The sequence below is a fragment of the Sander vitreus genome, chromosome 24 (genome assembly GCF_031162955.1).
Source record: "Sander vitreus isolate 19-12246 chromosome 24, sanVit1, whole genome shotgun sequence".
In the NCBI taxonomy this organism is placed as follows: Eukaryota; Metazoa; Chordata; class Actinopteri; order Perciformes; family Percidae; genus Sander; species Sander vitreus.
The window spans coordinates 3,507,693-3,525,000 of NC_135878.1; the positions used below are offsets into that span (position 1 = coordinate 3,507,693).

The 17,308-nt window shown below is 41.2% G+C and overlaps 2 protein-coding genes across 4 annotated transcripts in view; one reads left to right on the top strand and one right to left on the bottom strand.

The window, feature by feature from the left end:
* The first annotated feature begins 1,274 nt into the window (after positions 1–1,274).
* dzip1 (DAZ interacting zinc finger protein 1) lies at positions 1,275–14,600 on the top strand. 3 transcript variants are annotated; one of them, XM_078243375.1, is made up of 18 exons: positions 1,275–1,377; positions 1,973–2,162; positions 2,364–2,948; positions 5,081–5,165; positions 5,413–5,528; positions 5,768–5,926; positions 6,053–6,190; positions 6,271–6,333; positions 6,813–6,941; positions 7,554–7,602; positions 7,699–7,749; positions 8,418–8,593; positions 9,007–9,211; positions 9,495–9,663; positions 11,223–11,581; positions 13,200–13,321; positions 13,479–13,638; positions 14,025–14,600. In XM_078243375.1, the coding sequence occupies exons 3-18, from the start codon at positions 2,484–2,486 to the stop codon at positions 14,114–14,116; spliced, it is 2,538 nt and encodes an 845-aa protein (XP_078099501.1). In that variant the 5' UTR covers positions 1,275–1,377; positions 1,973–2,162; positions 2,364–2,483; the 3' UTR covers positions 14,117–14,600. The 3 variants fall into 3 exon arrangements, with proteins under 3 accessions (XP_078099501.1, XP_078099499.1, XP_078099500.1); XM_078243373.1 differs by having other exon boundaries at positions 1,973–2,119; XM_078243374.1 differs by having other exon boundaries at positions 1,973–2,119; positions 5,126–5,165.
* Positions 14,601–14,689: 89 nt separating this feature from the next.
* cldn10d (claudin 10d) overlaps positions 14,690–17,308 on the bottom strand; it is a 4,936-nt gene continuing 2,317 nt past the window's right edge. Inside the window, exons 2-5 of the mRNA XM_078243377.1 lie at positions 17,185–17,308; positions 17,017–17,098; positions 16,785–16,889; positions 14,690–16,672 (exon numbers count right to left, since the gene is read on the bottom strand). The exon at positions 17,185–17,308 is cut by the window's right edge and continues 38 nt beyond it. Of these exons, the coding sequence (XP_078099503.1) occupies positions 16,465–16,672; positions 16,785–16,889; positions 17,017–17,098; positions 17,185–17,308 (519 nt within the window). The 3' untranslated portion in view covers positions 14,690–16,464. The remainder of the gene's footprint in view (positions 16,673–16,784; positions 16,890–17,016; positions 17,099–17,184) is intronic.

A 17,308-nucleotide genomic window follows, 5' to 3' on the forward strand; every position in this document is an offset into this window, starting at 1 on the left:
TGCATATGATAAAACCTCTGTATTTTTGCTTTTGCTTAATAATGATTTAGAATTCAGGACTTTTACTTGTGATAGAGAACTATTTCGTACTTTTTCTTTCTTTTTTGGAAGTAAAGGTAGTTTTCACACCTCTGCCATTGTTAAAGCAGTGCTGTTATCACAGGGGTTAGGTGGTATTGGGGATAGCAGCTGCAGTTTGTTAGCAAAATCAAACCAAAAGATGTTATTATTAGATTATACAGAAGTGATAAAGGAAAAAGTAACCTCCATCAACCGATTTCCCAGCAGCAGGTTATTTCGACCAGAAGGGGGAGGCCTATACACAAGACCAGCGCGCCTACTGCCGCAAAGTTTTCAAGAAATCTTCACTTGCATCACTCGGGCTGTATCGGTGGTTAAAACAGTATCTAAACATGTAGGGCTACTCTACGTTTTAATCATGTTTTATCGGTTTCCGTCAACTGAAGCGGGGGCCGTCTACAACCCCGACTCCCTCATCCCTGTTTTAATTCAGACTCCCCGTTTCAAAGCCCAGCGTGTTTCTCCCTTCCCCCTCCTCACTGCGAGCTGCGTCAAGTCGCCACAATATCACCGGAAATGAGGATCATTGTCCTCAAAGTAATAGTTCGGCCCTTCATGCATCACATTGAAATTGACTTTTCCTTTTCAGAATGGTAGATGTGCTTCAAAAATAAGATCAAACTGTACCCTGGTGGAATTTTGTCATTTCAGCAGCAAACATGATTAAAAACCACATTTAAAAAGGGAATATAAATAGCTGTATCATGGCATAGATGGCATTGCAACAGACTGTATCAATGCAAAGTATGAAAAAATAATTTGAAAGAACCACAGTATATACAGATCCCAAATCCAATTTATAGATATAGAAATATACAATGTATTGATACAAAACATATCATATATGCAAAATGTCAAATGACATAAGACAGATTTGAAAAAGGGTAAAGCAATGCATTTAATTGCCCAATAGAACATGTGTAAATGCCATAAAACGTCTTTTCCCCCTTTGGCTATGATCTAAGCTGTATTACTAAGAGGTATTTACAGATCTAAATTAAATGTATGTGTATGTGCCAGATTCATTGACACATTTTCATCTGCAGTCATTTGCCAGGGAAATAACCCTACCCTAAAAAGATGTTTTATTTTTTTGTTATTCATCAACGTTTTAATTTGAAGTTAATTACCGGAAGTTCATTTTGTCATTGCAGTTAGCTTTATGGCGGTCTTTTTTTTTTGTAAGCAGGGATTTAGGAATGTGGAGACCAGCAGCTACGTCACCCTGAAATCGCCTGGGGTCCCGTTGCTAGAAAACTTGTCCAAAGGCTGTGAATTAGTAACACAAACCCTCCGGTAAGTTGTTTTAATGAAGTCCTGCAGTATTTTACAACATTTAAAATTCACAATTGTTGGTGATATATAATACTGTTGTAGTTACGTTGTTTAAAGTTTTGCCCAACACCTTCACTAAAAAATGTCCGTTAGCTAGCCATGCAAGTAACGTTAACGTTAACGTTAGAGGTTTGAAAAAAACGTTAACGTAACTATCATTACTTGACTGACAGTTTGTGAAATGTTTTGTACCTAAAACGACATCTTAACCGTTGCTTAGACAAGTTCAAGCATGTGTGCCATTGTTTAGGTTTAGGTCAAGCAAGGGTATAAAAAGCCTGCCCCAACATGAAGTGATTGTTTCGGAAACGTGATGCCAAGAAATTACCGTTAGCGCTATTTGCTGTTAGCAAGGAAACCATTTTCGCTTAACCTCCTCGTGCTCATTTGCAGGTAAATTAGGTTGCGTTTTATTGGTTTGCTTAAGTCGAGTGGGCGACTTTAAGATGTATTGCTGTCTTTCCCACAGGACGTAGCTAGCTAGTCCATCTCCCACACACTGTAGGGAAACATTTGCTGATTGCATGCAGTGTTTTGATAACATTTCTCTCTCCAGGGACGTTAGTCTCTGTCTCCATGGTAACGTGGCGGACGCCCAGCCTCGGCGTTGTCGCGTTGAGCTGCCTGCAAGGGGGCGGAACCGGAGAGGAACAACGGGTCTTCGATTTCTTTCTCTCCGTAAAGGCATAATCAGTCGAAGATGGTAAGGCGAGCACAGCTGCATCAGGACAGCAACAGCGTAATAGGTAGATGGAGATTGCATCGACAGTGGTGGAATCTGTGCTCTGTTGTTTTACCTCAAATCAGATGCTGCTGACTGTCTTTTTTTCTTTCTTTCTCTCTCTTCCTGTGATTGTGTAGCGTGTATATTTTATGCTAAATGTGAATTGTTGAAATTTGCACAGTGTAAATGCGGATTTAAATCTTCTCTTTGGTCTTTGTTTCAGCCATTTCACAACGGAGCATACTACCCCTACACCAGTGACACCCAGGGGACCCACTCATCAGCAGGGGTCCCATCCCTCCTGAATTCCCCACTCAGCCAGCACTCTGTACCTTCATCCAGCATGACTCCATCCAGCGGAGCCCCCGCCATCCTTCCTTTCAAGTTCCGCCCGCGCAGGGAGAGCGTGGACTGGCGGCGAATTAACGCCGTGGACATAGACCTGGTGGTGAGCCAGCTGGATGTGGACGCCCTGCAGGAGCACATCAGCAGTGTTACATTCTGCAGCTTGGATGGGGAGCGATGTCAGCGGTGCCAGTGCCCTGTGGACCCAGCTCTGGTCAAGCTCTTGCAGCTGGCCCAGCTCACAGTGGAGTGGCTCCTCCACTGCCAGGAATTTCTCACCCTCAACCTGCGTGCGGTGGAGGAGCGGCTGGCGGCCGCTGACAGGGACCGCGAGCAGCTGCTGGCTCAGCAGAAGAAGCAGGATGAGAAGGTGAAGACACTGACCGCCGAGCTCAAGCAGAGGAGGAGGGTTATTCGCACCCAGCAGTCCATGCTCACGCCACGAATCAGCAGCAGCCACAAGGTACCGCTGACACGCTAAACGCTCACACTCTGTGGGTATCGGTCACCATTTGCATCTCGCATATGTTTGGCAAGCCGACAGCTAGCTTCATCACCCCCACCCCCTTCGCTCCTCCTCCTTAGGGGCCCCAACGCTGTCATCGTTCCCAAGATCTATTCACAGCTCCGGCTTTGTGCATTTCACACCAGGGTTTGGAGGAAAAAAAAAGAAATTGGTTGAAGGCTTGTATCAGAGCCTGACAATATATTGGTCCTAAAATGGTTGTTATGCATTGTAAAAAACCTGCTGTGGCAGCCTTGTTTTGGTGTGGTTATAATAAGCTCTGTTTTGAGACTGGAAGAATAGGATTTAGCTGCAGAACAGATGGTGTCATTGGCAGCAATACGTTTTTTCAATCCACTTACAAAAGGGTGACAACGGCAGCAGTCATCAAGATGACCGGCTGACTCCCACGTCCCCCACCCTCACATGTCCTTGTAGAGCATTCTGTCCTCTTTAGTATTGTTGAAGACGTGCGTGTTTTAGATGCTGTTGGTTTATCTGTTGGATCCCTCTGCCTGTAAATGTTGTCTCTGTTAGGTAGCTCACTTACCTTTAAGTTATTTATACCCCAAATCAAAATTCTCCCTCTGTTCTTCAAGTGTATGGCTGCAGCTGACCTAACCAAGCGGTTGCCAAGGCAACAGATATAGTGTGTCATGACAGCATGTGGTTGCTAGGTGTGCGCCAGAAGCTCAGCTAACAGAGGTGGCTCAATAATTGATAGAGAGGTTTGTGTCCTTTTGAGGACCTTTGGCATTTGTTGCTTGCCATGGCTCCAGGTTTCTACCAAACACACACACACACACACACACACACACACACACACACACACACACACACACAGGGCTCTCACTTGAAGACTAACTTAATTCCACTCGCAATTTTCACAGTTATTCCAAACCCTTTAATTTAATTGCATCACTTACAGACTTATTCATTGTAGCGGCGCACTTCTTCTCTGTGTCATGTGGCAGCCTTTGAATCTTGGCAGCCGTATGTTGTGACAAGATATCAGTAGCAGCAGGTTTAACATTGAATGAAGTCACAGGCACAATGAGCGGCAGAGTTAAATGTAGCGTGTGTGTGTTTGTGTGTGTGTGTGTGTGTGTGTGTGTAGCATAGACATCATCTAGTCTAGTTGTTAAGTGTTAGTGAGCTGAAGTGTAGTGACGCCTGCAGCAGGGAGCAAATCAACATCACTCACGCTATGTGTCTGTTTGAAAAAAACATGCCTGAACTCAGCAGACGCTCCTGTTTGGAGCGTAATCTCAGCATCAAACTGGGCTTTGTCTGAAACCTCATTTACTACTCCCTATATAATAGGCACCCAGTAGTTTACGAGATTTTGGACTAGGAAATGTGACGCATTGCATTGTGCAGATTAATCGATCCTTGGAGTAAGTGTTAATTGCAGCCTAACTACACTGACTCACTGTGACTTCAACAGTAGTATCCATCCATTTGAATAATACATTTCACATTTTCAAACCTCTGTGCAGCATAACAAAATGCAACTATAAAAAACACAACCAAATACAGAAACAATTAGCAAATAAACACAACATCATAATTTCGGGCCTTGTTTTCTTTTTCTATATTTGCAGCAAATATTGTTATGCTGCTTATGTGTTGTCAAACTGATCATTGTGTTTCTCAATGTGCCTGTGTTTTATTTCTTTGCAGTGTTTTTTTTCTAAATGCTGTGCATGTGTGGTTGAGTTGGTGATGTTTTCTTCATCTGCTTGTGTTTTGTCTATTAGTGTGTGTGTGTGTGTGTGTGTGTGTGTGTGTGTGTGTGTGTGTGTGTGTGTGTGTATTTTCTTTAGTTGCAGGGTGTTGTGCTCTAAATAGAGAGGGATTTCGGACACAACCCTGACTTAAGTGATTGCCTTTTGATTTGTGAAACAGTTGTTGAAGTTCAAGGAGCAATGTTAAACATATGTTACTGAAAATGTCGTATCAGCTCGCTGATACTTCATCTAAACTGTCCTTTCAGTGTTACCCCAGTGTTTGCTGCTTGAGATTTACTCCCATTTTCAAAATTGCACAGCGGGATATATTAATGCCTGTATTGTGTTTGTTTCTTTTAGTGTCCACATTGTGATAAATCCTTCCTCAATTCCTCGTTTCTCCAGAATCACATGCAGCGCCGCCACCCTGACGAGTATGAGATTGGTAAGTTGGCCAGTCATGAAGGTTTGCTGAGCAGTTTAGAAGAGGGACAGAGAGAGTGAGTGAGTGATAATACTATACTAAAGGTAGGAGTCAGATAAATCACTTACTCGGAAGACACATTACAGCATTTAAGGATGGAGTCTTGTAGGGCTGTACCCAGGGTCCAAAATTAGCAAGTCTTTGCAGGTTCCTTCGCATTGTATCATTACGTACAATATATTGTTTTTTGTCCGTTACATTATTCCAGAGTTGCGGTCAGACAGTGAGAAGAAATCTCAGATTGAAAGCCTTAAACTGGAGATCAACAGTCTGAAGGAGCAGATTGTTCAGCAGCAACAGGACTTGCAAGCCAAAACAGCTCAGGTAGGAAAACCAGACCACTGTGACAGAGCTGGAACGATTGGTCAGTGAATGGATTAGTTGTTAAATCTTTTGGCATATATGATGGTAAACTAAATATCGTTGGGCTGTTGGTTACACACCTGATTTTGAGTAACTCCAAAAATAAAACCTTTTGAAAGAATATTTAAGTTTCTACTTGTATACCAATCATTTGTGGGTTTGTAGTGACTGAGCTCTTTTCTATTTTGTTGTGATTCCAGGAAAAAGAGCAGCAGTCCATGCACAGGGACCTGCTGAGAGAATTGGACCGTTTTAAGGCTGAGGAGATGGCACGCATGGACAGAAAGATAGAAGACAGCAGGGATGGCATGCGCAGGGAGATGGAGTTTCTTTACACCCGAAATGTTCAAGCTCTCAATGTATGAAAATGATACTTTGATAATCCAATTAGCAGCTTCTTTATATTTCATATTAATTTGGTCTTTGGGATATCTTCTATCCCTACCTCTTTTTTTGAACTATTTCACATGTGGTTTTATTCATAGGAAGCAAATCAGAATCAGACAGCCAGGCATGAAAAACCAGCCAGCCCTGTTCACTCGCAGCCCGAGAGAGATCTGGACAACTACAGAGAGATGCAGATACAAGCCATGCAAAAGCTGGAACATCAAATGAAGAAACAGGTTAGTGTAGAGGGGAGAGATTGTTTTCAAACCTAAAAGTGAATGAAGTTATTTTAAGTACAAAAAATATTCTCTTCTAGGACAAAAAGTGGGGATCCAGGCTGCAGGAAATAAAGGCCCAACACGAGTCTGAAAAGAATCAGGTATGTTTTTAGAGATGTTCTGATACCATTTTTTGCTTTCCGATACAAGTACTGATCCGATACCATGGTGTCATATATTGTATTATGTTTTTAACATCTCTATACTACTATCCCTGTGTGGATATGATATGATTTCTATCTTTGTTGTACGGCCTGACTTTTTGTGAAACAAACGCAAACAATGAATGCCATAGAGCTTTCTTTTATGATCCAGTTTGACAGTCAGTCATAACGGAAAAAGAACAAACTACTTTTAAAGTAGTTTTTCTTCTAGGCTAAATTACGTACGATACCGATACCAGCATTTTAGGCAGTATCGGAGGCTTTTCCGATACTGGTATCAGTAACATCTCTATATGTTTGATTATTTGTCATATAATACCATTAAAACTAGTACTCTATAAGTGAAATACTTAACAAGGTTTAGTTAGAAATGTGTTGGAAGCTGAAAAATGCATCTTCTTCCTGTCATCTTCCAGTTGCTGAACGAGTTGAGCAGAATGCAGTTGTCTGTGTTGGAGCACCAGGAGAGCAGCCAAAGGCTGCAGCAGGAGATGAGCAGGAGGCTGCAGGAGAAGGAGCAAACCATCCGGGCTCCGAGGGAGCAGGTTAGCACTGACTCCCACTCACACAGCCATCACCGCCCAGTGTGATTATGTCTGGAGAGGAAGTGAGGCGGAGGGTCAGCCCTTGTTGAGGATATCCTGTATTTGCTTCATGGGCTCAGACTGTGTTGTATTGAGACATGATGATACTGTACATTTGACAGGAACCACAGTGCACAGGAAGCTGATGCTTTTCCTGGAATAATTCCATATTCCCCCATGGTTACTAGTGGTAACAACAAGTGTGGTTTAAAACTACAGGTTCCAGAATTCTGGGGGCAGCAGACACGCTTTGAGCAGCTAGTTTTCAAAAAATATAGAAATACAACAAAACTTGCTTTGTTTTAATAAACAAGTCAGTCAATAATTGGTCTTATTTCCATCATGCCATGAACCGCAATCTGATTTCCTGGTGCAACACAGCAAGGGTAGTTTTCCACACAAATGCAGGGAACGGTGAAAGGAGTTTGTTAGAGGTACACGCTGTTAACACCTCATCTAAAAGCTTACACCGGCTGCTGCTGCTTCTTGTTCCATTCCTCCCTGACATTTTTTAAATTGATCCACTGACAAAAAATGACCAGATATAACAAGTCCTCATTTTTCTTTCACCAGATAAGGAATATTTCCTCAAATCCACCCATCCAAATAGTGGAAGTACCAGGTATGGATTTTCCTTATGTTTTCATCAGCAACGTTTTTCATTGAAGGAAACTGCGTGTATGATCTTAATACATTCATCGCATTCTCTGTTTTTCAGTCATCGCCAGTGCACCAGCTCCAGAGCCTAAACCAAAAAGAGTTGTACTTGGTAAGTTAGTAAAAGGCCAGCTGTCATAAGGAAATAAGAATATAAAAACATTGTCACCCCAACAGAGGCTGAGCATGTGCTTTCATGCATGAAGGATTTACATTTCAGATAGCAAACTGAATTAAGCAGTGCTGTCACCACATTAGTACCCCTCCTCTCTTTTTAACACATATTTTCTCTGACTCCTTGACTTTCAATGACCATTGACCTCATGTGCTGTCCAATTAGAGGAGCCAGTCTCTGCTCCTAAGCTGGATCCTATACAGGAGCTGTCAGAGGAGGAGAAAGGTAAAAGAGGAAATAAAACCAACAGAGCCGGTCGACTGCATGCTGTCTGCATGGATGCATCAGTCTGTGTCGGGACTGAAATCATCTCTGTCCACACTTTTAGGAAAGCAAGCTGATTGTTGACATTCGTTGATGCCTGCCATGTCAGCATTGCTGATCATTTCATCAATCCGTCATCTTGTTGCAAATAAACTTGCAGGCATTCTCCTCTTCTGCCTGCCCCACTGCAGTCATATCCATCTACCCAACTAAACATTTGGCATGGAGCTTGCTGTGAAAGTTGGCAAATGCATGCTCTTTTTTCTTCTTATGCCTCTGCCGCCTGTGATTGGAGCCTAATTATCCATAAATGGCTGATTTACGTGAGATTTCTTTTACAGACTCAAGCAGCTTCTCTGAGAGGAGGCCAGTGGAGAAGAAGCCCGAGCCTGTACCAGAGAAGAAGCACAGGATGACCACCAGTGCTCTAAAAAGGAACCCCAACATCAAGAAAGAGATGCGGCCAGATCTTGAGCAGGCTGTTATTGAGAAGCTGGAGAACCTGGGAGTCAAGCCTGTAAGTTCACACTTTCAAGTAAGGTTCAGGAAGCCTAACCCCGAAATTCCACCAGGCGCAGATGCGCCGCATTCCAGTTTTGTTCCGTCAGCCGCTATGCGTCATACCACACCGGGAGCATCCGAGTGGAGCGTTTTGCCTGCCCAACTCGAGCCCGAGCCCTTCCACTCCCTTTTAACGCCCCGCTACTCACATCCAAAATATTCCTGGTGCATATTTTTAGAGAGAGCCGCTTCTCGCATACTTCTGGGACGACTGTCTTGAGTGGCAGCTATTGCTAATGCAGCGCAAAGCCTGGTGGAATTTAGGAGTAAGAACCATTGTACAACATACAGAAAGAAAATACTCTTAAATGTTCTTTTACCGAACCTGTTTTGTAACTATTGCTCATAATGTCCTCTACCTCTCCTCAGGATCAGAGTGGTCTGAAGGACAAGGAGCTCGCCTCCATCCTGGCCAGGGTGCATTCGAAGCGGCAGAGCATTGCAAAGGGGATGCCTGAGTACTGGCGCCATCGGGAGGAGATAGCCAGCACTGTGGAGCAGAAGCTGGGCGGTCAGAGGAGAGGCAGCGACCCTGCTCCTGAGTCACAGGCCAGATCCAGACAATCAGTTCAAGGTGAGTCATCAAAAAGCGTCTTAGCACATTAGATCGTCTTGCTTAGTTCTACTCTGCCCACAGGCCAATAATAATCGCACTGTATGCACTACTTTGTGCTAGCTTGTTGTCATCCACTTTTGCATTAGCGGCTTGTAATTGGTTCTGACCGCATGTGCATCCAACACTATGCGTCTAATCTGGGAAAGCTTGTTTGCCGCCACATTAGCTGATTTAAGCTCTGACACAGTCAGTGACTGATCCGCTAATTATGTTTATATTATCTGTTTTTTTCTGCGTGCAGTGTTGCAGATCCGCCCTCGATCCAGTAGCCTGCCCTCCAGAGCGACCCAGGTGGCGTCTGGACCTGCAGTCAAACAGCCCAAGACCCCCCAGCCGGCACCAAGGATCAAGGCCACCACCCAACCCAAGACATCTACACCCAAGGCCGCTCTGAGGACCTTCGCATCCAAGTAAAGAACAAACTGTGTATAAAATGAAGTGGTTTATTGTCGTTCTCCATAAATGTCTCATTGGTGTTAACATGTGTCCTGATAATCAAGGATTGAATGAGAATACATTACATATACCAGGGGCTCTCAAACTTATTATTCAAAGGTCCGCATCTGATTTTTATTCAAGGTCCGGAACAACTGGCAATTACAAAATAACATTTAATCAACTTAGCTTTTAAGCAACATGCATTCAAGTTGAATACTCTGCTTTTGTACCGATACCAGTATCTGGAATTTGGTACTGCTACCCATTGGTACCTTTTTTTAGGTAGCCTACTCATTCAGTAATAACAAAACATGTATTTCAGTTGTAAAAAACAAGTCCAAACCTATTATTCCTATTTACATTACAACATTTTACACACCACACAAAATAAATCCCCTCCTTATCTCCCATTCCCCTCCCAAACCTGTCCCTATAACCTCCAGCCTGTCAATCTGTCACCAGGGCATAGAAACGCTGTTGTGTGTGGCAGTGTTACCACACTGCCACTATTTTCGGCCCGCCATTTTATATTGCAGCGAACGTTTTTGAAAACTGTAACCAGACTTGCCACTGCTTTATCGGCATTGTCCTGACTCACTGGGACTTGAACAAGCTGAAGAGGTGACTCCGCAGCTCTGCTGTGCCCTGGTCACGTAACAGCGGCAGTAAAAATATTTCACACTGATCATGAAGGTTCAACTTTGCAATTATCCCGCTTCACATGGGTGCCAAACCCTGGAATCCGTGATCCGTACTACGTTCGGATACACTCCAACTGTATATTCAACGTCACTAACAACAACAAAGTAATCTTAAAATGGAAAACCCCTCATAACGTATTGTCCTTTGTCTTGACTTTGAGAAGTCCTGACATACTAAAGATGTAAATGCAACCAAAACCTTAACACAGTCACCCAAAACCATTTTTGTATTTTGCAACAAAGTGGATAAGAGAAGCAGCTGCATCTGAGGTTGCACCAAACAAGTTAGAAACAAGTTAAGATAGAGCTTTTTGATATTTACAGCAGGAGCACAGACTTGACGCTGGCATGCACACTCAGTATTATGCTGTACAGTAACCGTTAGTTGGATTTGTTAAGGTGTTGACTTCAGCAAAATGCTTTTGCCAAGATTAAATGATGACTTAATGATGCAACATATGAAGTGACTATATTCATATGTCATACAGCTCTGCAACAATGTTTTGATTGAAGTCGACTTAGTATGAGCAACAAAGCAGTGAGTTTAGTGTGAAACTAGCTAGTTATTGTTAACACTCAAACTTAGAATCAAACCTTTGTGACGCTGGTGCAACAGGCTGCGGAGAGTAAAAAATAATGGGGGTTTTTGTAAATAAAATAATATACAGTAAATATATATAATATAATAAAAGTGTATAGATAACATTTGTTGCTGTGTGCTGGTTACGAATTAGGTCTGACAAAATCTTAAATAGTTAATATTTTATATAGCTTTAAGAAAAACAAATGTTGAATAATTAGTAAAAAAAACTGTTTCTGTGATTCTTGAGGACCCCTCCTTTCAGTTCAGATGAAGAATCTGAAGAAGAGGACACAGACATGGAGGAGGAACAGCGGCAAAAACACCACAGGGGCAAATCACCACAGCCCAGACTAAACCAGGTCCAAATCAGAGCAAGCAAAGCCAGTCCGGTCCAGGCTAGGCCGGCTCCAGCCACCCACTTATTCTCCTCCAGCCCCCAGCAGGCCAGGGGGCCAGTGGGCGGCGTGACCAGGACTACAGTCACAACGATGGAGAGTGATGAGGAGGAGTGGTCCGAGGTCAGCGAGCTGCAGGAGATCGACCCAAAGCGTCTCCAGACTTACAAAGACCAGAACGGCAACATGGATAAGAGAAACTTTGGCATAGGTACGTTTTCCATTCTCCAAACTGCCAGTTCAAAGCATACCAAAATATCAAAATAATTTGCCTCTATGCAGTCATAAAATGGTTACATTTGATAATGGTGCATAGTGTCATTTGCGATGTTTGTCCTGATTAGTAAATATAGAAAAATGTGATTTTCCTGTTGATATTAGATGAAATATTTTAGCTTAGGTTAGTCACACAAGTTGTGTATGCATCCTGAGTTCCAGATACTCTTTAAAAATTTATAAAAAAAATGTCAACGCTTCAACATCATGAACAGACTACTTTTGAATCATGATAGGTCTCAAATTTTGAGACGATATATGAGTTCATGTTGACCCACAGGATTGACTTATTTAACTATATTTGTCTGTCAGTCTCGACCGGTGTCCAGGTTTTGTTTTGTTTTTCCATTTGATGCTATGTTTGGCCTGGTTTTCCAGAACTCAGAAAGTAAACAACTTTACCAATGATGCTAAGCTAAAGAGAGGTACCCAGTGTTTTTCAGGGAAGATGTGGAGTTCAATTAATTCTCCTGTTTGATATTTGCCAGAATCTGGCCAGCAACATTCCTATAATCAATGTTTTTATTAATGAATGAAATGACAATGGAACAAAGTGTGACAATGTGAAAGGGGTTGCTGCTGGTGATGTACCTACAGAGAATTATCACCTGAATCTGCAGCTCCCCTCGGCTTTACGGAACTTTATAGTGAGTTTCAGCTTCTTGTTTAGCTGTCCAGTCGACAACTTTACTGTTTTGGTTCTCATAGCATAATTTTCAGCTGTTTTCAGTGAAAAGACTTTTAAAACATCAACAAACACAACCAACTTATTTCATTAAATTGAGTAACTAAGTACGCCGGAAATCGCAGGAGAGCAAGGCACCATCTTATTTAAATTCCAATCAAAGCGGCAAACTTTGTCTGTGACTGCAGTAAATGTAGTCTTTTTCTGTATTTTATCAAATCATAAATGTTGTTAGAGCAAAACAACTACCCTGCAATATCATTATGTTGTTTTAAGGCTATAGCACCCACCTTTACCATGGGTCTTGCAGGTTAAGCAGATGTTATAGATCTCTGTGGTTTGTCTCATCACAGGCTCATGCAACAATGTGATCTGCTGCAAACAGAGGTTAGACGATAATTTCATAGAAAGGTGGCAAAACGAGGTTAAAAAGTGTGTCAGCGTGTGATCTAAACTAGGGTTTATATTGAAAAGAAACATCTATTTTATAAAAAAAACAAAATGACAGACAGACCTCGAGGGTTAACAACACCAGAATCCACGTCCAAGTCCCTGGAATATATGAAGGCTTGGATATCAACCTAATTTATAATTTTGTTATTCAGATAGTCAGATATGTAAATGTAAATTAGATGTCTTCATGAAGAATGTTAGTAATTTATGTTGCACTTCATTCTTGCCAGGCACCATTTATTTTGTCATTATTGTCATTATTTTGTTTGTACTCATGGTCTATAAAAATCTCAAATCTGAGAAATCATCAGATAACTGACCAACAGATAATTGGTAATGGAAACTGTAGTAATGAATGGATGAATGAGTTAACGTAACACATTTGTGTATTTAATGAATTGTCGGTTTCTCCTAGAGAACAAAATCAATGACCTGGCCAGAAAAATGGAGAAGCAGTTTGCAGAGAGAGCGATAAAGAAACCAGCAGGGGGCGTCAGCATCTTACCAGAGAGGAAGGACATGATTCAGGAACTCACGGTGAGATTCACTCTATTATGGAACCTCAGTGCATAACTTCGGTGTACAAAGTTGCTAGCTCATTTGATATCATTATGTAGTGGAATCAAGCGTCAGCCTCGTGCAGGTCATACTGCATGGTTAAATGTTTGAATAATGTTTATGTATGTGGTGACAGTACACAGATCTAGAGGAGAGCAGTGAGTGGGTGGTCTCCTCCTTAGAGGACAAACCGGAGACGTCGAAACCAGCTCAGGGCTCTGGACAAATGAGGAAGAGCCTGGACTCACCCAGCACCAGTGTCTGGGGAACCTCCACAGGAAGGGGTGCCAAATCAGGTCAGTTCCAGAAATAACTTCAATATAGGAGGACGTGTTGGAGTATTCATCCTTTACTTTTGCGGCCATAGATCAGTGCAATACTCTCCCGACACAGGACATAGGAATGTGTTTGTAAAATTGTATACATGATGTTTTGTACTCCACTCGCATTGAATATTTGCCCAGGGACTACAGGCGGAAAATAGCAATTGTGCTACAACCTGGTACAATGTGTCGCTCCTTGTTCTTATACAAGGTTAATGTTTAACTGTGCATTGTCCCTGTGTAAATAAAATGACATTACATATAGATGCGGTTTTATAATAAGTCGCAGTGATTATTTTAGACTTGTCCTGTCTGTAAAGCAGTAGCGTAAACACGGCTGTCTGTGTTGTGCCCGGCAGGTCTGACTGAAGCAGGAACAGGAAGCACCCTAAAGAGCAGCCTGTGCTCCCTCAGTGACATCAGCGACTCCGAGGACATTAGCAATAAATAACAATAAACACTACAGCTGATCAGGTGATGTAGCTCTACGCAAAGCACAGACACAAAAGACCTCAGTCAACTCTTCTGACACCTACAGTCCATGCCATATTTCATACTGTTATTATAGGGAAGCTATGATAGAGAGAGCAATACTTAACAAAGGGACCTTGGATTCAGACATTTGTATAGAAAAGAAGACCATCTAATAAATGTGTTAAAGATAAATTAGATTACAGCTTCGATCGAGCCGTCTCACCTAATGCCTTGTGCCAATTCTTTGCTTCCCTTAGATTATACTATTTTTAGTTTTGAACTCTAGTCTTTTTTTCATTTCACTGAATTATAACCCACACTCCAAATGAGATGCTGTATGTAGTTTGTGTATAATTTTTTACATCAGATTTTATAATGCGTTCATGTGTTAAATGAAGCAATGAGATGGGATTTTGTACAACAAATATTTATACAAGCAATAAAAAGATTTCTTTGTGGAATACATACTTGAACTTCATTTTTACATGAAACAATCTGGGCACAAGCAGAATAACCCAAACTGATTCATTCTGAATTTGTCACATTATCATTGTCTTCACACTTTGGTTTAATAAGATAATTCACATTTCCAGTCATGCAAGACTTCTTATCACATCATTTTTAACATTAGGTCCGTGTTAGCTAATGCTCTGCAGACCGCATGTCAAAAATTATATTTGATGTTAAAAGAAAAAAAACTAAATTGAAGAAATGTACCTGTTTTGTTTTTCAGAAGAATAACAGTATCTTTGAAAGGTCGTTCAATATATGAAACAAATAGATACCCATATGTAAGCATTTCAAGTTAAATCAAAGCCACAAAACAATTCCTTAACAACCGGGGTGCAGAGTTTGTAACATGACATACAATCATTCACTCATCATTCATGTTTTGGTCCTTCCCTCCAGTGTCATTGTTTCGGGATCATGGCTAAAGGATTGTAATGTAAAGGCAGATTAACAGCTGTGACTAGTTAATTTTCTGATTTAATAATAATGATAAATAAGACTTATGTAGCACTATTCAAAGTTCTCAAATATGCTATACATACAAATAAAAACAAAACAAGCAGTTATTGTTTAATGCAAGGTTAGAGTAAAAAAAAAAGAAAAAAAAAAAAGATAAAACAACAGTACATGAAGTAGTTAAAATTAGCTTCACCTCGACCAAATACAACATTAAAGTACAAAAATGTGACAACAAAATGACGGGCATTATTTTTTATAGTGTGGTTTGGCTACTTTTACATAAGTAAATAATTTGAATACTTTCTCCACCACTGCCAACCACCTACACGTGTGACAGTCAATTAAAAGTAACTGTCTGGTTGCAGACATAAAATCCTCAATGTCAGTGCTTCACTCTGGCTGCCTGTCTCGGCCATGAAGCTCATTTGTAGAACTGTTTTTGTATGGGAAGTGACAGCTGTGTCGGCGTCCTGTTCTGGCAGCGTTGGCTTCCTTAAATATCATTGGTCACCCATCATTCCATGCTGTTTCCTAAACATTTTCAACCATCTAACCTTTATCAGGATGAAATCTGAGGTTGACCAGTGATCACTAATGTGACTAATAGATCACCATAGATAATACGTATACAAAACATCATTGTCATTTGTTGGATTGTCTGATTTTGAGTGCCATCTTCTGGCAACTCAGAAGAAGTTCAGGTGCAGAACAACTCGATATGAAAATTGACAGAAAACAAAGGAAAGGAAACATAGGGACGCTGAATTCAAATTAAAAGTTTTAACAACAAAAAACTAATGATGGTAATATTGTTTTGTATTCATAGTATCTCTGGTGATCTCTAAGTCACGAGAATGATCAATAATGGCTACAAGAAACAACCTAAGGCACAACCATAGAAAAGCATGGAGAACTTTTCATTTTCAACAGATTTGTAAACAAGTACTAATTAATATTACATGCTGTGGTGCCACCTAGCTGGAAGAGAGTGCATTGTGAGCAATGATTCTGCTTTGTACTGAACCTTTCAGCCTGTTTTTAAAAGAACAAAGCAGGCAGATAGATATGAAGAATCAAAGGTTCTCCCTGATGAAAGACAAAAACAGCCATAAATACAAAGTTTTTAAAAACAACAACATAGCCGTATTGCAGGGTCTGGATTACTTAGCTTTACTTTGGTAACAGAAATTATATTTCCAGTCGTGCATAACCTCATTAAAGGAAATGTTCAACTTTTTGGTAAATACGCTTATGTGCTTTGTTGCCATGAGTTTGATTAGAAGATTGATACCAGTCGTAGATACAAGTAGATTTTTAAATCTTTAAAGTAACTTTTCTAGCTCTTCTACCTCTGGCTCAGACGAAGCTGTCCCTGTTAAAGGTGACGCTGGCTTTTCTTGTTGCATTGGTTGCTATGCTTGCTTGGCTCTTCCTGCCTTCATAAAACAACGGCGGCACCAGGGTCACTCTGGACGCCGAGGCCGGAAGCATGTAGGTCCGTCTGGTCCGGGCAGAGGCATAAGTGGCTGCTCTACGTGAGCTTTTTGCAGAACTGTTGACATTACTGAAACAGGAAATACATTGGCTTTGATAGCAACACAGCTAGTCACTGTCATAAATAAAGATTACAGAGACAATACAACAGTTTAAGTGAAATATGGAGGTCTTATATTTACCTTGATGTTAGACCTTTTCCAGAGAAGTAACACAGCACTGTCCCTCCAGAGAGGAGAAGGATGGAGCCACCCCAGCCAATGAAAATTGCAGCTCCAAGTTCATATCTGAACAGCAAGTATCGAGGTATTTGGAAGAGTTATGCTTAGTATTTCTGCACTTTTTCATCCCCATTTTTAAATATCACTTCCAGGGAACTTATAATAACAATCATACACCTTCAAAAGTACTCACTTCTGTGCTAGGAAATTTGGATCCAAGAATTCTGTTATGACTTTGTTGGCCCACCATGAGTACGTGATCATTCCACAGAATCCTATCACAAAATATATAAATTGAAACATCCTGATTGCATAATTTTCAAGTTTAATTGAACTCAAAAACAACAAAAATATTTTTTACCTGAAACCAGGTAGGTAATACCGCCTGCAAAGGTCACCCTCATATTGGCAATCTCTGATCCGCCTATTTTAGTGCATTTCATCCCTATGAGTGTGAGGACGCCTCCGAAGAAACCGGTGATAAC

Excerpts from the sequence above, each read along its gene's own strand:
- dzip1 (XM_078243373.1), top strand. Across the intron at positions 6,191-6,270 it reads AACATCAAATGAAGAAACAG|GACAAAAAGTGGGGATCCAG; the intron begins GTTAGTGTAGAG and ends ATTCTCTTCTAG. Across the intron at positions 9,212-9,494 it reads ATCCAGACAATCAGTTCAAG|TGTTGCAGATCCGCCCTCGA; the intron begins GTGAGTCATCAA and ends TTCTGCGTGCAG.